Source organism: Orcinus orca, chromosome 20, assembly GCF_937001465.1.
Source record: "Orcinus orca chromosome 20, mOrcOrc1.1, whole genome shotgun sequence".
NCBI lineage: Eukaryota > Metazoa > Chordata > Mammalia > Artiodactyla > Delphinidae > Orcinus > Orcinus orca.
Window position 1 is genome coordinate 53470441 of NC_064578.1, and position 21100 is coordinate 53491540.

Consider the following 21100-nt stretch of genomic DNA (forward strand, 5'->3'; position numbering starts at 1 on the left):
CACTCCTGATGAGTTGGCAAGACAGAACTCAAAATGAATATTAGCTAGTCTTGTTATCAAAAGTCCTTTACCCACTCCACTGCTTTTACTCAGTCATCCTTTTTTCTCCCTTCCCCTCATGTCACCCCTAAGGTTTTTGCATTTTTAATGCAAAGAAGTTTACCCATCTCATTTGCATTCTTGACTCCTAGAAATGCTTTTTAATTCCCAAGAAATGTATACTCTTCAATGCCCAACTAAAATGTGACCATAGAAAATAAGGAACAACTAATAAAGACAAGAGGGCAAAGCCAGGAGTCATGAAGGATGGTGTACATCCTCTAGATAGGAGAACGAGTGCTTCCAAATTGACTGCCTGGACAGAGAACTCTTACTATTCCTGCCCATTGGCCTTGGTTGCAATAGAATAGTGCCTGCTATAACCTCTCCAGTTTTCTGTTCTTCACTGGAAGTTTTCATTGTGGATGCCCATTCTCATTGCATTATTGTATATTGGGTCGCTGAGGAGTCTTTTAAAGTTTATGGACTGCTCGCCACAAATATTTCTAGACCTGATTGAGTCTAAACTCCAAAATAAAACTTTGGAGCTGTCTCCCTTGGGAAGGATAGGGCTAGTTCTGTTTGGGGAGAAGAGTATACAGGGATGTTGTGTAGACAAATAAGTAGGATGTGGTAGAAACTGCCTGCTTCCTACTCGATATTCACCCCTCTCCTTCATGGCCAGAAGTGAGTGGAAATTCATCCGCCTAAAACAATGCTTTTGGCAGCCATCCTTCCAGCTAGATGCGAGTAAATTCTAAGCAATGAGAGGCAACTGGTTGCATCGCATCAGTACATAATTAGGACAGAGCTGAGGGGTCAAAAAGCAGCAGCAGTAAACAATCCTGGCATGACTGGCTTTGGTATCGTTCAGTTTGTCCCAACTGCTAATGAAAAACTAATGAAATCGAGCTCCACCTCGCGGCTGCCTAAAACAGCAAGGAAATGGGAGGCGCCTCATCCTCAGCTCTCTGACTCTCACTGGGAGAGGACTTTTGGGAGAGTTAGATTATTTTCCCTGGGAGCTTCTAGAGCGAATTTCTAAGACCATCTGAATGAGGAACTTTTTTTTCTTTTCCCTTATGGTTTAATCACAGAATATTGAATACAGTTCCCTGTGTGTCCCAGTAGGACCTTGCTGTTTTTATCCAAGGAAACTTTTTGTTTTGTTTTTAATCCAGAAGTCCCCTTCATTCCACAACGTACATTTCAGAGATTGGAGATCTCTCCTGTATTTCATCCCACCCTAACAGTTACCACTGCTACAAGATAAAAGAAAATCTGTGTAAATGTTTCATAATCTTGGGACGCTGCGGATTGCTCAACTGTGTTTTTCCCCTCACATTCCCATCTCATGCCCCTCCCAGCTCCAAATACCATCTAGATAACTGTTTCCCAAATGTTGGATCTACAACTGATACTGTTCCAACAGAATCGCTTGGGGAGGTATTTTTTTAAAAATATGGGTTAGACCACAATATTGTAAATCAACTATCCTCCAATAAAAAAAATTAAATTAAATAATTAAAAATAAAATAAAATATGGGTTAGGTCACTGCAGCATCAAGGCATCTGATTAATAAAGTCTGGTGCTTAATGCAGGAACCTGTTTGGTTTTTTTTTAATAAATTTATTTATTTTTGGCTGCGTTGGGTCTTCGTTGCTGCGCGAGGGCTTTTTCTCTAGTTGAGGCGAGCGGGGGGGCTACTCTTCGCTGCGGTGAGCGGGCTTATTGCGGTGGCTTCTCTTGTTGCGGAGCACGGGCTCTAGGTGCACAGGCTTCAATAGCTGTGGCTCGCGGGCTTTAGAGTGCAGGCCCAGTAGTTGTGGCACACAGGCTTAGTTGCTCCGCGGCATGTGGGATCTTCCCAGACCAGGTCTTGAACCTGTGTCCCCTGCATTGGCAGGAGGATTTTTAACCACTGCGCCACCAGGGAAGTCCTGTATTTTTCTTTTAAATTTATTTTATTTTTGGCTATGCTGGATCTTCATTGCTGTAGGTGGGCTTTCGCTAGTTGTGGCGAGCGGCGGCTACTCTTCGCTGTGGTGCACGGGCTTCTCATTGCGGTGGCTTCTCTTGTTGCGGAGCACGAGCTCTTGGCGCCCGGGCTTCAGTAGTTGTGGCACACGGGCTCAGTAGTTGTGGCTCGCAGGCTCTAGAGCACAGGCTCAGTAGTTGTGGCTCACGGGCTTAGTTGCTCCGCGGCATGTGGGATCTTCCCAGACTAGGGCTCGAACCCGTGTCCCCTGCATTGGCAGGCGGATTCTTAACCACTGCGCCACCAAGGAAGTCCCAGGAACCTGTATATATTCACAAAACTCCCTGGTAATTGTAATATGCAACAAGGTTCCTCCGATTATTAGCAGTTGAATAAATGTTCTCTTTACAATAGAATAAGAATTAATGGTAGATCTCGCAAACACAGAAACATCTTTATAGCCCACACCCAAGAACAAATGGTCTTCTTCAAGCAAAATAAACTTTGACAGAAAGGCTGTTGTCCCCAATATCTTGTTCAAGGCCCTCTGGGGCTACTCTGGTCTTGAATTGGCAGATGTGGGCAAGTTAAGCTGTCAATATTTTGTTCTTTCGATGAGGTGAGTTTCTCAGGAACAGTTAACAGAACTACTAATCTCTCAGAAAGAAGTCTTCCTCACCCTTTCCACCTCCAAACTCTCAGCTTCCATAATCATGTGAGCCAATACCTTATAATAAATCACACACACACACTACTGGAGAACCCGAATATATTCAAGAAATACTGTCTATTTTGTTGAGTATAATGGTGACTATAGTCTTTTTAAAATCCTTATCTGTTACAGATACATATTAAAGTATTTAAGGAGGAAATTATACTATATGACATTTGATTAAAAATATTCCTGGGGGGGGAGGAAGGGCAATCAGTGAAATCAACAAAAGGTTTAAAATTTTTGAAGCTTTCTACTCTTGCATATTTTTACATTTTCCACTTTAAAGTCTTAAAAATCACTCTATGGCCCAACAAATCCACTCCTAGATATATGCCCCACCAAAAAACAAAAAAAAAAAGGTGTGCCTATGAACACTAGGATAAATAACAGGTGAGGGAAAAACACAGTTGAACAACAGAGTGTGCCCAAGATGATAAAGTATTATTGCTGCTTCTTCATTTTCAATGTATGAGTTGTTATATCTGTAAATAAATGATTTTTTTCACATTACTTTTTCATTTTTGATGCTTAGTGTTATTAATACATATAACATCTACAGTGTTTTGTATCATATAATATTGATGTAGATACTGACAGATGATTCAGCTTGTAAACAGATGATGTAAACTTATGGTATTGATAAATACAGTGCAGTACTTTAAATGTATGTTCTCTCCCCTATGCCTTTTCTTTTTGGCCGTGCTGTGTGGCTTGCAGGATCTTAGTTCCCTGACCAGGGACTGAACCTGGGCCCATGGCAATGAAAGCACCGAGTCCTAACCACTGGACCGCCAGGGAATTCCCCCTTATATGACTTAATAACATTTTCTTTTCTCTAGCTTCATTGTAAGAATACAGTATATAATACATATAACATATAAAATATGTGTTAATCAACTGTTTGTTATTGGTAAGTCTTCCAATCAATAGAAAGCTATTAGTAGTTAAGTTTTGGGGGAGTGAAAAGTTATATAACGATTCCCAACTGCATAAGGGGGCAGCGCCCCTAACCCCTGCAATGATCAAGGGTCAATTGTACTAGGAGTTTTGGATGAATCGTGTATCCACTCCCCCCAACCGAAAAGAAGTATGTTGAAGTCCTAACCTCCAGTACCTCAGAAAATTGAGTTGTTATAGATGGAGTTTAGTTGAGATGAGCTCCTCCTGGAGTAGGGTGGGCTCCAAATCCAATAACTGGTGTTCTTAGAAGTTGGCCATGTGGAGACACAGAGGCACACAGGGAGCATGCCATGTGATGACAAAGACAGAGGTTGGAGTTATACAGCTGCAGACTAAGGAAAGCCAATAGTTGCCCATAAATCACCAGGAGCTAGGAAGAGGCAAGGAAGGAATCTTCAACAGGTTTCAGAGGGAGCATGGCCCTGATGACACCCTGACTTTGGACTTCTGGCCTCCAGAACTGAGACAGTAGTAAATTTCTGCTGTTTTAACCCGTTCAGTTAATAGTATACTTTGTTACAGCAGCTCTAGGAAACAAATAAACTAGGTTTTCATGGAGGAAAGCCGTGGCAAGCACGTCTGGCTATAAGTCTAAGCCATATTCATTCCCCATTTCAGCACAACCACCAAGACAAGTGACATTTTAATATTCATTTATTTGAAAATAGCAGCTGCTTCCAGTTTTTCAGAACTCATTTGGGGACAGAAGAGTTGTGATTACTTATCACTCTTAAACCTCAATATTTGTAATGGGGCTTTTTTTGGGTTTTGTTTTTTGTTTTCTGAGCGACAACCAGAAGATAATTTGTTTTAAAAAAATGTATCATTCCTAAGGGCTGAAAAGTACCAGATTCATTTACAACACCAGTAACAGTAAAACAAAACCCAAAAAGGTGTAAATGGTGTTATAGTATTGTTTAACGTTAAGCTGAATTATTTCCCTTGTGATTTATATATTTCACTATGTTGGCATTTTTGGTAGATATTAGACATACAAACTGGAACAAGAATTTCGTGGTACACAACTTTCATTACCTTATGAAATTTGAAAATCATCATATACATGTTCTACAAAAATACTCAGACACAAAGCAAATACATACATCTGGGACCTTTCTTAATTTACTTCTTTGACTATACAATATATTCAAACATGAAACAAAGTGTCCTTTGGCATGCTAAAGTTATCTGCTCTTCCTAACTGACTACTTTGTGTTACATTTTCTATAAATACATGGTATTGTGATGATCAAAATTTTTATTATAAAGTTGTTTATATGTAAATAAACTTTCCCACCATTACACTCTACTAATTCTCCTTAAAAAAATATTATCTGATGGATGATAAGTTTGGACTTCATGCCAGAGGCATCCCTTATCACAAGTCTTCAGCCATCTGTATTCCTTGGTATGAAAACTCATTTGTTTGGAAGCTATTCAAGAATTCACAATATTTGTGAGATTTTTTTCCACAGTGAAAACTACTTTATGATAGCCTATCAAAAATATTTGTTGTACCCAACGGTTTCATTTTGTGTGATGTATAATGGGATCTCTTCTCAAGAAGAGATTTCAACTTTTCATTCATACTGCCTTTTTTCTCATGAAATATGAGGCTACATTGGTAGTAGATAATTTTCCTATATTCACTGCATTTAAAAGATTTCTCTTCTGGGTAAGTTTTGAAACTTACAAAGGCCAAAATTAATGGAAAAGTACCTTAACTTTCCCTGCATTCATAGGGTGACTCTCGTGTGAATTTTCTTATATTCAGGGAGATCTGGCATCTCACTAAAGTCTTCCCAGTGCTGTGTTTCTGGGATTGTTTTCATGTATGAATTTCCTCATGTGAAGTGAGAAAGAACTTGACAGAGTAAGTTTTCCCACACTCACCACATTGATAAGGTTTCTGCCCTGCATGACTTCTCTGATGGACACTGAGGTATGATTTCTCAAAAAAGTCTTTCCCACATTGAGTGCACTGATATGGTTTCTCTCCTGTGTGATGTCTCTGATGTCTAATGAGCTGTGACTTCTGGTTGAAGATTTGACCACATGGAATGCATCCATAGGGTTTCTCTCCAGTATGGCATCGTTGATGGATAATAAGATGGCTTTTTTGGCGGAAAGCCTTCCCACATTCACTGCATCCATGGGGTTTCTCTCCTGTATGAATCAACTGATGTCTACTGAGCATTGCCATACTGCTAAAGGCTTTCTGGCATTCAAGGCATACAAAGGGTTTCTCTCCTGTATGTGTCCTCTGATGGACAATGAGCATTGCCTTTCGTATGAAAGCTTTTCCACATTCACTGCATTCATAGGGTCTCACTCCTGTATGAGTTCTCTGATGGACAATGAGATGGGACTTGTCTATAAAAGCTTTTCCACATTCACTGCATTCATAAGGTTTCTCTCCCGTATGAATTCTCTGATGTGTTATGAGGGATGACTTTTTATTAAAGGCTTTCCCACATTCCTTGCATTCATAAGGTTTCTCTCCCGTATGAGTTCTTCTATGAACAATAAGCTGTGACTTGTCTATAAAAGCCTTCCCACATTCACTGCATTCATAAGGTTTCTCTCCCGTATGAATTCTCTGATGGGTTATGAAGTGTGACTTTTTATTAAAAGCTTTCCCGCATCCCTCGCATTCATAAGGTGTTCTTGCTGTATGATTTCTCTGATGTAGAATGAGCTGTGATGTGTGTACAAAAGCTTTTCCACATTCACTGCATTCATAATGTTTCTCTCTGATATGAATTTTCTGATGTGTTATGAGGTGCAAGTTTTTATTGAAGGCTTTCCCACATTCCCTGCATTCATAGGATTTTTCTCCTGTATGATTTCGCTGGTGAACAACAAGCTGAGACTTACTACAGAAGGCCTTTCCACATTCTTTAGGTCCATAGGGTTTCTCTCCTGTATGGATTCTTTGATGGATAATCAGGTTTGACTTTTGCATAAAACCTTTCCCACAATCACTACACTCAAAAGGTTTCTCTCCTGTATGTGTTCTGTAATGTAATCTGAGCTTCGTCTTTTCCCTGTAAGCTTTTCCACATTCTTTGCATTCATAGGGTTTCTCTCCTGTATGAGTCCTATGGTGTAGAATGAGATGATATTTTGTTCTAAAGGATTTCTGACACTCGATACATTCATACGGTTTCTCTCCTGTATGAGTTCTCTGGTGCAGAGTGAGATGACATTTTGTACTGAAACCTTTCTGACATTCACTGCATCTGTATGGCTTCTCTCCCGTATGGGTTCTCTGGTGTATTATGAGCTTTGACTTATACCTGAAGGATTTGGGACATTCACTGCATTCGTAAGGTTTCCCTTCTGTGTGAATTCTGTGATGTCTTTTAAGATTTGTTACTGTGCTGAAAGACCTCACACATAAATTATGTTCATAGTACTGGGCTCGAGGGTGGGAGGTTTCATGTAGAGTACAGAAAAATGACTTCCCATAACCATTTAACTCATCAGAGTTCATTTCTGCATAGCTTTTACTCTGAAAACTTGGGTCTGAATTTTGTTTCAAACTTATTCCTCTTGAGACACATTTATGGGGTCTTTCTGTAAATGAAACAAAGTTTTTGCTCAAAGGAAATATTTTTCCCAATGCATTGTTTTCATGATCTCTCTCCACAGGTCCACCCTTCCCGTTATCTTCCCAATGCCAATCATAAACTTGCCACATTACTTCTAGAAAAAAAAAATCAATGAATGCTACCATTATCATGAAATGGAGAGGGATGAAATCTCAAGTCCATATCCAAAGAGATGGAGAAAGTGATACAGCAGGTGCACAACGTAAGTCTGAGGCACCCAATAAAAGAAACAGTAATAAGTAATGAACTGAAGGACATGGGTGTCATCAAACATTGGAACAAATCTATGAATATTTGAAAGCAAAATAGAAGAGGTATATGAATATGGATAAAAGGTAAAAGAGGTTGGTTGTGTCTAATGAGCTACGGTAAAAGAACAACTAAACAAAAAAGGAGAGACCAAATGAACTAGGCAAAGATCTGACCCAGGGTAGATACAAGGAGGTAAGTCTCCTCCTAGGTGGCTAGCAAAAGAGAGTCAGATATTGAAGGGTAGTAAGAGAAGCAGGCAACATTCATACTGAAGACTTCTTTTCATTCAGAGTCACTTCTAAAGGTTCAGAGACTATAAGAAAAAAACATTAAAATGGGGGGAGGGATAAATTAGGAGTTTGGGATTAACAGATACATATTACTATAAATAAAATACACAAACAACAAGGACCTACTGTATAGCACAGGGATCTATATTCAATATCTTGTAATAACCTATAATGGAAAAGAATCTGAAAAAGTATATATATACATATAACTGAATCACTCTGCTGTACATCTGAAACTAACATAACATTGTAAATTAAATATACTTCAATTAAAAAAATATATTAAAATAACAAAGTTCCCAAGCCAACAATGACCAACTGTTACTTTGCTTCCACGAACTCCCACTGCATTGGTTTCACTCACCTGGGCCAAACTGACTTGGGAATTCCCTCTCTACTACTGCTTTTTCTTTTTCTTCTCCTTTCTCCAAGTGCATCACTGGTTCTGGCTTTGTAACTTGATAACCTGACAAGGGGGGTAATCACAGAGAATCTGAGCAGTATTGGGTCCTGTGAGGAAAAGTTCTGTTTCAGGGAATGTATAGTTTAAATCTCAGCAAGATTGAAACTTTTCACTTGGAAAATGAAATTAAGTACAGTCACTGTATTATATTAAATAAAATAAGCTCTGTTACCTACCTATACTAGTCCAAGTCCAAAATCATTGACGATATCAGAGTATGCATAAATTGTAGCAATGGAAAAAAGACAGGTAATAAATGCGCTTACGCTGAGATATTTAGGAAAGTTGTCTTTACCCAATGACATTAGGTTGCTATAATTTTCCAACATCACATCCCGGTAGAGGTTCTTCTGAACAATGTCTAGCAGCTGCCACTCTTCCCAGGTGAAATCCACAGCCACATCATTGAATGACAATAAGACCTGTTGTAACATAATCCTTTTTAATCTGGAGTTAATATAATGGAATAAAATAGTAATGATCTATAGGATATTATTCTATTTTTACTATGAATATTTATAAACATATATCATTCTGTACCTAGATTTTTTTTTTGCGGTACGCGGGCCTCTCACTGTTGTGGCCTCTCCCGTCGCGGAGCACAAGCTCTGGACGCACAGGCTCAGCGGCCATGGCTCACGGGCCCAGCCGCTCCGCGGCATGTGGGATCTTCCCAGACCGGGGCACGAACCCATATCCCCTGCACGGGCAGGTGGACCCTCAACCACTGCGCCACCAGGGAAGCCCTCTACCTAGTTTTGATTGACATTCTGTGGGCTAAATTCATTAAAGCTCTCCTTTCTTTGTGCATTCTTCATTCACTTCTTCACTCACTCACTTACCCAGTGTAAAATGTCACTGAAACTTTAAACTACCTAAAGACAATCTGCAACCCACCTTACAAGCATTTAATGTTACTTACTATATATACATTTTAGATTAAAAAAGGAAATAGAGGTCTTCCCTGGTGGCGCAGTGGTTGTGGGTCCGCCTGCCGATGCAGGGGACACGGGTTCGTGCCCCGGTCTGGGAGGATCCCACGTGCCGCAGAGCGGCTGGGCCCGTGAGCCATGGCTGCTGGGCCTGCGCGTCCAGAGCCTGTGCTCCGCAACGGGAGAGGCCACAACAGTGAGAGGCCCGCGTACCTCAAAAAAAAAAAAGGAAATAGAGCATGGTCCTGCCATCAAATGCCTTCTGATCTATTTGAGTTCAAAGAACTGCATATAGTTCAAAGGGACAGGAGAAGAGGCTGAAAGGGACAGATGCCCAGGTGACAGGCAGGAACACGTCTTGGAGCAAGAATGCACATGTCCTGCAGACACCTGGTAGCCACTGCAGTGTTTTCCATATACAAAAGTATGCTACGCTCAGAACTGCCTATTAGAAATTGGACTACGTAGTAAATCACAATACTCAAAAGAAAGCAAACACAAAGCTTTCACTGCGTGCTATGTACCGTTCTAAGCATCTTACACACAGTAACACGATGATCTGCACAGTAACCTTTATGTAAGCACTACTATTATCTTTTTTTAACAGGTAAGGGATTTTTAAAGTTTTCTATCTGTGCCTGTTATACCTCCCACATTTCCTTAGGAAGATGACTTTTCACTGGGTCCACTGTCTGGATGAGAAAAAAAAAGTAACAGGAAGACCCATCTTCACACTTAAATGTCCAGGAAATCTTTACTGAATTCATGTGCTTCCTTCTTAAATACAAAGTAAATCTTGCAACACATTTTTATCTTTTGTGATGGTTTCCAGTATTAACAGAGAAATGTAGGCAACCCACTTCTGGATCCTGCTGCTTATGTGGCAATGTTCTAATTATCAGCACCTTGCAGGACCCTATGACATGCAGATGAGTTTCCCTTCCTGATTAGCTATTCTGGATCATTTATTCTATCTCCCAATCTAAGCATGTCCCTCCTAGCCACAATGTATCTATATATATTGTTCTCTTTGATTGGATACATTTTAATAAAACTCCAAAAATCAAAAATGCAAAACGAACTGGGAAAAAAACCAAACAGCTCACCTGGGACTTGGTCATTTTTAACAGCTTTTAGGAAGTGGCCACCACATTTAGGATCTGTCCTGAAATCCTGGTAATGGTGTCTCATCAAGGGTATCCTTAGCAAGGATGCATTTCTGGGCTTGAGACTTACTTTTTTCCTTTACAGGAGTGGCCTTATTCTAGGAAGCCGGCATCTATGGATTCAAGAAAAGATTTGTTTAGTATGGAAGAAATGATAAAAGCAAGTTCCAATATGTGCAAGGAACTGTTTCAAGTATGTTCTTTTCTCACTTAACCCTCACAACAACCCTATAACGTACAGATGATAATTATTCCATTTTAGAGAAAACTAGCAGAGGAAAGGTTAAGCACCTAGCTAAAACCCAACAGCTAGTAACTGGTGGAGAAAGGACTAAAACACAAACCCCCAGAATCAATAAATCCCCTGAGTCTAAGGAGAACTACCAGAATTATCCTTTCATCTTAGCCAACCAACACAAAAAGTAGGAAAAATATCAAGAAGAACTATTTTAAGACCCAGAAGTCAGAGAAAAGGAAAATAAACAAGGTGAGAATTCTGTGCTGCAGCTCACTTCCTGGAGAGACTTTCCAGTCCAGAGCACAGGGAGAAGGAACCCCAAAACCGTCCAGCAGTCTTGCTGAGTTAATGATACAGAATTTCAAGTCTGAGAAGCAAAGGTGGCTAGAGTTTGCCAGGCAGTACCTCAGAAAAAAAAGAGAAAAGTCACTATGTAGATATGCAGAGGGTTCCTCTGAGTCTCTGGCTAAGGATTGGTGAACTGAGGAAATTACCAAGGCCCCTGGAAAGGAGGAGGTGGAACAATTCCTGGAGCTCACACAAGATCAGGAATACTTAGCATTCCCACTAGCCAGGGTAGAAAGACCTTCCACCAGGACTTCAAACAGAGGCCTCAGAAGAGTACTGCCCCAGTAATAGGTACAGAGTAATCACAGACAAAAGACTGTTTTGGCCCCACCTACGAAAGTTGAAAAGAAAGCCTCCGAAGAATCAAACCTTTTCAAAGTAACTTGACTACATGCCAGAGCAAACCTCAAAAGTAGTTAAAGGAATAAAAGAAAATCCTGTAAACAACAATATCAAACTGACAATATCTGACATCCAATCGAAAATTACCAGACATGCAAAGAAGCAAAAAAACATGACCCAAAGCCAGGGGAAAATTCAAGCTAGAGAGACAGGCCAAAGTGACAAAAGGGATCGAATGGGCAGACTAGTGCATTGCTTTAAAATTATACACACACACACACATATACATATATAATATGGAATATGTATATATTCCACAATAGAAAAGCATGAGCATGATGAGAAAAATAATAATAAGTTATTTAACAAGTGCCGTTGAAACAGATAGGATATTCATGTTTGCCTCAAATCAAAATTAACTCAAAATGGATTATAAATGTAAGGGTTAAAACTATAAAACTTCTGGAAGAAAGCATAGAAAAATTTTAAGTGAGGCAAAGATTTCTTTTTTTTTTTTTTGCGGTACGCGGGCCTCTCACCATTGTGGCCTCTCCCGTTGCGGAGCACAGGCTCCGGACGCGCAGGCTCAGCCATGGCTTACCGGCCCAGCCGCTCCGCGGCATGTGGGATCTTCCCGGACCGGGGCACGAACCCGTGTCCCCTGCATCGGCAGGCGGACTCTCAACCGCTGCGCCACCAGGGAAGCCCCAAAGATTTCTTAATCAGGGCACAAAATGCATGATAAAAGAAAAAGTTGATAAATTGGACTTCTTCAATACTAAAAATTTGTGATATTCAAAAGATACTGCTAAAAAATGAAGAAGGATCTAGCCACAGGCTAGAGGAAAATATTAACAAAGTATGTACCTGACTAAAAGACTTCTATTTAAAAAATATGAAGAACTTTTCCAACTTAATAAAGGAAGAGACAATCCAATAAAAAGGAACAGAAGCTCCAAACAGACACTTCATCAAAAAAAAAAAAAAGAGAGATGGCAAATAAGCATATGAAAAGTTGCTTTGGGCTTCCCTGGTGGCGCAGTGGTTGAGAGTCTGCCTGCCGATGCAGGGGACACGGGTTCGTGCCCCGGTCCGGGAAGATCCCACATGCCGCGGAGCGGCTGGGCCCGTGAGCCATGGCCGCTGAGCCTGCGCGTCTGGAGCCTGTGCTCCGCAACGGGAGAGGCCACAACAGTGACAGGCCCACATATCGAAAAAAAAAAAAAAAGTTGCTTTAAATTGCACAATAAAAGCAAATTAAAACCTAGATAAAATATTCTATAAACCTGCTAGAATTGCTATAATTTAAAAGACTGAATACACCAAGTACTGACAAGGATGTAAAGAAAAAAGAAAAACCTGTCATGCATTGCTGGTAAAAATATAAAATGACAAAATGGTACAACCACTTTGACTTGTACATCAATGTACATTACAGCTTCATTCAAAACATCCAAAACCTACTCCCCCAAATCCAAAACATCCATCAACTGGGGAACAGATAATATTGTGGCGTATTTGTACCACTGAATGTTACTCAGTGACAGAAAGGAATGAACTAATGATACATGCAACATCATGGGTGACTCTCAAAAGCATTATTTTAAGTGAAAGAAGTCAGACATCAATAACCTCTTACCGTATCCTTCAATTTGTACGAAGTATCAGAACATATAAACTATGGAAAGCACGTGATTGTGAGGGGACAGGGGATGGGGGTGCGGCCTCAATGAAAAGAGGCACAAAGGGACTTCTGGGGGTGATGGGAAAGTTCTATACATTGATTCAAGTGATGGTTAAAGGATGGTATACCTTTGTGAAACACATCAAATTATACGTGAAGAACTGGCGAATGTATGTACTGTATGTAAATTTTTAAAATTAAAGTGTAGTTGATTTACAATGTTGCGTAAGTTTCAGGTGTACAGCAAAATGATTCAGTTATATATATAACTTACGGGTTATTTTCCCTTATAGGTTATTACAAAATATTGAGTATAGTTTCCTGTGCTATACAGTAGGTCTTTGTTGGTTAACTATTTTATATATAGTAGTATGTATATGTTAATCCCAAACTCCTAATTTATTCCCTGTTCCCCTTTGGTAACCATAAGTTTGTTTTCTACGTCTATGGATCTATTTCTATTTTGTATATAAGTTCATTTGTATCTTTTTTTTTTTTTTTTTTTAGATTCCACATATAAGCGATATCATATGATATTTGTCTTTTTTCTGTCTGGCTTCCTTCACTTAGTATGATAATCTCTATATTGTATATAAATTATACCTCAGTTAAACTAACCTCTTGCCTACAAAAAGCAAAACAAATACAGGCTGTCTGCATCTGAAGACAAAATCCATGACCTTAAAGTCTGCAATGGAGTCTCAACTGAAATCTCAAATTCATGTTTCTTTTTGAGACTTCATCTTCACTCAAAACCCTGGCTGGATCTCTTGGCAACTCTAATCAGTGCTGACTGTTAAAGAATTAACTCTGGTGATGAAAAATTAATTCTAACACTGAGAATAACTTAGAGGTGCCAGGACACCCGAGAAATATATTAATGCAACTTACTCTCAGTATCACATTGCTGAGAACTCCGAAGGACAATGCAACACTGTGTCTTAGGCGGACAGAGAACTGAAGAAAACAGGTCTAGATTTCAAGGACAATATGTGAAAGAAATTTGTGGCCAAAGAAATGAGGCCAATCTCATTTATGAACTTAGTATAAAAATCCTAAATATTTAAAAGATGAGGAAACCATGTTCACTGATAGAGAGGAAGAATACTAAGAAAACTGAACATAGGAAGAATTATACAATGCACAGATAACTTTATTCCAGGAATGCAATAGTGTAGTAAGAACTATTTCGTTATCTCAATAGATAAAGAAAAGACATGTAATAAGATACCACAGCCACTCACAATTTTTAAAAATGTTATTAAACTAGAAAGAGACAAGAACTCTGTTAACTTGATAAAGAGTATCTACAAAAAAAAAAAAAAAAATCCACGGCATTTCTTTAAACTCAGGGACATGACAAGGATAGCCATTCTCAGAACATTTAGCCAAAAATGTATCACATTTTGGCTAAATGTAAACTGGGGAAAATAAATGGAAGGAATGAAGGAATGGAAAAGAAGAAGCAAGACTGTCACTATGCAACTGCTTTAAGATCAACATAAACATTAACTGCAATTTCATATTCAAACAACAGTAAGATTTATAAGGAAAAAACACTATTCACAATACCACCAAAACGTGTAAGGTACCTGAGTGGGAAATGTACAAGAATAAAGTTTTATTACACCAAAAGAATACAAATTATAACCAGTCAAATGGAGAGACACAATAGGGTGAGGTCTAGGAGGGTCCCAAACCAGAAGCTTCCACTGTCCTTTCCTCTTGGAGTCAGGACACGTTGCTCATCCAGCATATCTATGTGTGACAACATGCAGGGTATCGCCAACCACAGAAACTCACCTGAGCTTCAGTGTTTACAGTTTGTATTAGAGTTTCTTTAAATACGCATGATGGATCTAATCATTGGCCATGGAACTCAACCTCCAGCACCTCTACCCTCCTGGAGGTTGGGCTGATATCACCTGGTTGGTCTTTCTGGCATAAACAGTTCCAACCTGAATCATCTCACTAGCATAAACTACAGACTCACCAGGAGTTGCCTCATTAGCACAAACTATCAGGGCCCACCACGAATAATGCAGTCATCTCTATCATTCAGGATATTCCAACAATCTAGAGGCTACCTCCCAGGAACAGGAGACAAAGGACTGCCAATTGTTTATTACAAAATAACCAGCAAAAGACTAGCATTCTATATATGGGACTACTTTCTAAATATGAGCTAGGAAGAGACAAACCTCTCAGGTTTAAAATTGGCCAGTGAACATATAAAAAAGATGACCAATCATGTTAGTGACAAGAACAGTGCATATGGAGACCACAATGAGATAGATGTCTCTTATACTCAAAAGATGGTCAAAAAGCAATAATGAAAATACTAAGTATTGGAAAGCCTATGGATCAAAAGGCACTTTTATACATTGCTGATGAGAGAGTAAGGTGGTACAAAAGCAATTTGACTTTCCCTTCTAGATAAAAATTCATCTACTTTATATTAGAAATTTCATTTCTAGGTATACACCCTAGATTTGACAAATTCTCACATCAACTGGGAGACATAAGAATGTTCGGAACTTCACTACTTGCAGTAGCTGAAACCCAGAAACAATATAAATGTCCAACAACAGGAGAATGGATGTATGAGTTATGTTGTATTTATGCAATGGAATTCATATTAATGAAACAAACCTACCTCCAACATGGATAAATCACACATACGTAGTAAGTCAAGACAAGCAAGCTTCAGGACTTCCCTGGTGGCGCAGTGGTTAGGAATCCGCCTGCCAATGCAGGGGACACGGGTTCAAGCCCTGGTCCGGGAAGATCCCACATGCCACGGAGCAACTAAGCCCATGCGCCGCAACTACTGAGCCTGCGCTCTAGAGCCTGCGAACCACAACTACTGAGCCCGCGTGCCACAATTACTGGATCCCGCGTGCCTAGAGCAACAAGAGAAACCACCGCAATGAGAAGCCCGTGCACCAAAACGAACAGTAGCCCCCGCTCCCCGCAACTAAAGCAAGCCTGCATGCAGCAACGAAGACCCAACACAGCCAAAAATAAATTAATTAATTTAAAAAAAAGAAAAGAAAAGCAAGCTTCAGAAGACCATATAATAATATCCTTATTATAAAACTTAGAACCAAGAAAAACTAGAGTGCACTTTTAAGGTATCCATATACATATGATAAAACTATAAAAGTCAAGGGAATAATGCATTCTAATTTGTGAATAGTGGTTCCAAAGCTTGGGATGGTTAGGTGGGACTCAGAAGATGGAACAAGGATGGAGGACTTTCCCATTTTCCAATGATCAAACATGACATTCATTAAACAAAATTATAAAGAAAAGCCAAGGTAATCAAATTTCTAAATTGGGCTATCATATTAGAAAAGAATAGAAGGATGACATGCCCATTGTTGCTAAAGATGTAGAAAAATGTGGCACGCTGCGTGTAGAAGCATTATAGACTAGAAAGCTATTGGGGAAGTTTGGTAAAACTAAATCAGAAGCCTCTGAAATATGCATTTAATTTGACCTACTTTTATAAATTAAAACCAGAAAAATATCCATAATATATAATTCAGTTAAAAAAATACATTTCAAAACATTACAGGTAGTTTACAGATAGTAAATCGGGGGTTAATTTTTTTTTTTTTTACCACTCTCTGGGGCTTGTGGGATCTTATTTCCCTGACCAGGGATCAAACCCGGGGCCAGGGAATTCTCCGAGTGTGATTTTTATTTCCTGCTTTTTACTGATAATAAACATACAATGATATTCTGATTTTAAAAACTTAGAGATCTCCATTTAATATCATATATAAAGTCACATAGGAAGATGATTTTTTTTATTATTCTAACTTAATAAAAATAAGTTGAAAGTATTGTTTTGAGTAGAAAAAAATCCCATTAGAAAGGTATACATTTGAATAATAATAGCTACCTTCTGTCAAATACCTACTTGTTATAGGGACTTAATATTTGTGTCCCTCAAATTCATACGCTGAAGCTTCAATGTGATGGTATTTGTAAATGGGGTCTTTGGGAGGTAATTAGCGTTAGATGAGGTCTTGAAGACAGGGCCTTCATGAGAACTGGTGAGGTAGAAATCAATTTGTTTGAATGGGAAAACTGAGACTTATAGAACTTGGTACTTTATCCAGAGTCACAGAAACAAGTGGCAGAACTGACATAAAAAGCTAGGATTAACTTGATTTCAAGTGCGTACAAGCACACGTAAACTCTTAAGTATTCATGGGCACGATTTTAACAATTCATGGATCTAGATGGCAGGTATACAGCAGAACATTTAGCTATTCTTTCGACTTTTCTGTATGCTTGAAATTCTCCAGTATAAAACGTTGGGAAATATAATACCCCAATGCTCAGCACACACCCAAATGTCTGTCCACCTGAGGCCTTTTAATGTCCCAACCCCCCTCAACCTCTCCTAAGGATACCCACACAGCTCCCCAACCTGCACTTCGCTGTCGCACCCATTCACAGCTCCCCAGACATCTATTTTTCACCCACTGGCCCCTCCGAAGCTCAAACTCCAACCACAGGAATCGCAGGTGACTAACCCCCAAGCCCTATCCTCACCAACCTATCCAGATGGACCCCTTTGATCACTGGTTCTTCCACCTCCTCTTTCCACCGCCTGGGGCGGGGGCGGGGGGCAGCGATCCGGCGCCGACCTGTCATTGTCAACGGCAATGGTCTGTCTTTACTTCCTCAACCCACTCCTCAACACTGATGCTGGCCCAAGCTACCCACAATGCCCCCAAAACTCCGAGGCCGCCTTCAACAACAATCCTCCACGAATACCCACCACAAACCACATCTCAAGTCAGAATTCCCACCACGCGGGATTCTTAAATCCGCTCGCAGAAATCTCACGTAGCCTCAAATGCGAATTCTGTGACAGTACGCTGGGGGAAGCCAAGCTTTGGACGCCACTTCCGTTTCCGCTGACGTGAGTGGCGGGCCCCTGTTAAATACTCACATTCAAGGCCACTTTGGAAGTGAGCGATGTGTTCTGATGCCTGGAGGAATTAGTGCCGTGCAATATGGCCGCTCCCATGGCGTTACGTTATGTTGTGAGCGGCCATATTGGATAGTGCGCCGCCATTTTGGACCGTCCTGCCGACCAGTACGGAGAGGCGGAAATTCAACCGGTGTCGCCAAGATTTTTCATCCTGGGCTGTTCCATCTTTGCAGCTGCTCAGCTACATCTTCAGTAGCGTTTCAGCACTCTCGCCTACAGTCTTCCGACCTGACCCGAGAGGTAAACCAGTCGCAGGCCAGGCCTAAGCAGAATGGCCGCGCCCACTCTCTTTCGGATCCCTTTTTATGCCGCAGGAAAGATGTGGCCGTGTTGGGAAGGTTGGGGCTTCGGGACAGAGAAATGGGGAGCGTTTGCAGACAGGATGCCGGTTAAACGTTGGAGAGAATGGGGATTAGGAGGCTAGAGCTGTAGCTGAAGGAGCAGAGGTGTTACGAGGAGAGCACTCGTGGATGTACTTCGTGAGGCGAGACCGTGAGGGGGTGAGGACCGGGGCAGATATGTTTTGTGGAGCAGACACTGGCAACCACAATCCCCGCCAAAAGAGTATCACTTCTGTCTCACGGTACAAGGTGACTCTGTAATAGAGGCGGAGCGGGCGCGCAGCACTTAGCTCCAGGGGTTAGAGGTCCCGCTCTCTCGCAGTGGACCACCCGGAAGAGCGTGCGGTGAGAGGCAGATGGGGACCTCCTCCGAGAGACCCTCGAGGACCCCTGGCCTTGGGCCTGGCGGGTGAGGTGGGGGGCCTGGGGACAGTCTGAGGACTGTGTGCTGCAGAGCTGGAGGGCCCTCGCCACTGCCGCCCACTGGCTGGGCCCGGGCCTTGAAACAGACGGGAACCTCTCCCCCATCCCTGCCTCTGGGACCTAATGGCGGCAGTGGTCTCCATGGGTCGAAGTCAGCAGGACCCTGCCCCTGTTTGCGCTGCCAGAGGAGCCTGACTGGGGCCTGGACACCCGGCTCCCTCAGTGATGACAGCTGGGCAGGGTCTGGAGACCTGGCCCTGAGGGCACCGCCAACTGAGATCCACGTCTTCAGCCAGGCCTGGGCACTGGCGGGAGCATCTAGTCTGGGTGCTGGACCAACGCTCCTGGGCAGGGCAACCGGCCTGCGCAGGGAAACCCTCCTCTTAGCCAGGGCCTGGACTTCTGAAAGCTGAGCCTTGGGACCTTGCCCTTTCTTGTCAGAACAGAGAATAACATTTGTTTTGGTGGAGGTTTCCAGGAACGTCGTGACCTGACCTCAAGAACAAGGGATCTGACAGCAAGAAGTGTGCAGAAACTAACCACACCCCTCCCTCACCTTTCCTGTAAAGGGGCTTTGCTGAAAGCTTTCTGGGAGTTCAGGGTTTTTATGGCATGATCACCGGTCTCTTTGCACGGCCCTGCGATAAACCTTTCTCTGCTCCAAACTCCGACGTTTTGGTATTGTTTCGCCTCACCGTGCATGGGGCACATGGACTTGCACTCAGTAACAAATACGTTCAAGAAGGATTCTGTGTATCTTGAATAGTCACAATCCGCCCAGTCATTTGTTTTTGTGAATACTGTGATACAGGGATCAACTTTCTTTTTTCCTCTGTATAGATAATTGTCCCAGCAGCTTTATTTAAAGTGAGGCTCTTCTGCACTGTTCGGCAGTTTCGTCTCCATCATAAATCAAGCGTCCATATCTGTATGGCCCTGATTTAGGACGTTGTTCTGTTGCATTGCTCTCTCGTTTATTCCTGGGCCAATACTACTCAGATTTAGCTACGGGATCATTTCTAAGTCTTAGGTCTGATAAAGCAAGGCCGCCTACTGTATTCTTTTTCTACAAGAGTGTCCTTGTTTTCTTGGCCCTTTATATTTTCCCATAAAATTGTACCTCAACTTGTCAACTTCCACAAAAGTTGGAAGTGTCATACTTCCCTTCAGTTCTTCAGAGATGGTTTCTTTTAGGTCCTCAAACATATTTATAATAGCTGATTTAATGTCTTCGTGTAGTAATGACATATGAGACCCCTCAGATAGTGTCTATGGATTGCTTTTTTTCCTGTGTAAAGGCCATACTTTCCTGTTCTTTGTGTATCACTTTTTTGCCGAAGCTAGACGTTTTAGAAAATACAGTGTTGTTACTTTCGGTATCAGATGCCCCTTCTCCTCAGAATTCGTTGCTATTGCTGTTACTGTTGTTGCAGTTAGTTCAGTGACATTCCTGGTCTGTTTCCCTTGCAGGGTGCAGTCACTGAAGTCTCTGCCGGGTTAGCTTCCTTAGTTGTCCTGAGTCAGTGAGTTCTTCACCTTTTGCCAAGGGTAGTTTGTGCCTTAATGCTCCACTACTTTATTTTTTATTATATTATTATTATTATTATTATTTTTTTTTTTTTTGCGGTACGCTGGCCTCTCACTGCTGTGGCCTCTCCCGTTGCGGAGCACAGGCTCTGGACGCGCAGGCTCAGAGGCCACGGCTCACGGGCCCAGCCGCTCCGCGGCATGTGGGATCTTCCGGGACCGGGGCACGAACCCGCGTCCCCTGCATCGGCAGGCGGACTCCCAACCACTGTGCCACCAGGGAAGCCCTTTTTTATTATTTTTTAAATTTTAACTATTGTTGATTTACAATATTGTGTTAGTGTCAGGTGTACAGCTTCAGATTCTTTTCCATTATGTTATTACAAGAGATGGAATATAGTTCCCTGTGCTCTACAGTAAATCCTTGTGTTTATCTACTTTCTATATGGTCACGTATATCTGTTAGTCCCATACTCCTAATGTATTCCCCAACCCCTCCCTCTACTACTACTTCGATGCTTAGGCAGTTTACAAGTCTGCCCTAGCCTTCTCTTCCTGCTGCAGGATTTCAAGGTCAGCCAGAGGTGAATTATCAGTGACCTTCAGGTCTTTTCTGGGCATGTACATATCCCTGTGTAGGTGTGTGGCCTTTTAGATCCTCAGGAATGTGTCATAGTGCTTAACAGCTCCTTGTGAATATCTCATTCTCCAGACATTCCTTTTAAAATTTTTGGCTGAGCTAATGTTTTCCCCAACTGGTTTTGCGGCCTTAA

General features: G+C 41.3%; 1 protein-coding gene across 1 annotated transcript; it reads right to left on the bottom strand.

Moving 5' to 3' along the window:
* Positions 1 to 4331: 4331 nt before the first annotated feature.
* LOC101277179 (zinc finger protein 268-like) lies at positions 4332 to 17972 on the bottom strand. Its single transcript, XM_033417753.2, has 5 exons — positions 17821 to 17972; positions 10351 to 10523; positions 8608 to 8734; positions 8214 to 8315; positions 4332 to 7272 (listed from the first exon to the last, which is right to left on the bottom strand). The coding sequence occupies exons 2-5, from the start codon at positions 10363 to 10365 to the stop codon at positions 5522 to 5524; spliced, it is 1995 nt and encodes a 664-aa protein (XP_033273644.1). The 5' UTR covers positions 10366 to 10523; positions 17821 to 17972; the 3' UTR covers positions 4332 to 5521.
* Positions 17973 to 21100: the final 3128 nt, after the last annotated feature.

Coding starts and splice junctions, on each gene's coding strand:
- LOC101277179 (XM_033417753.2), bottom strand. Junction 8,316..8,607: donor TAGCAACCTAATGTCATTGG/GTAAAGACAACT, acceptor CCCCCTTGTCAG/GTTATCAAGTTACAAAGCCA. Junction 7,273..8,213: donor CCCAAGTCAGTTTGGCCCAG/GTGAGTGAAACC, acceptor TTTCATTTACAG/AAAGACCCCATAAATGTGTC.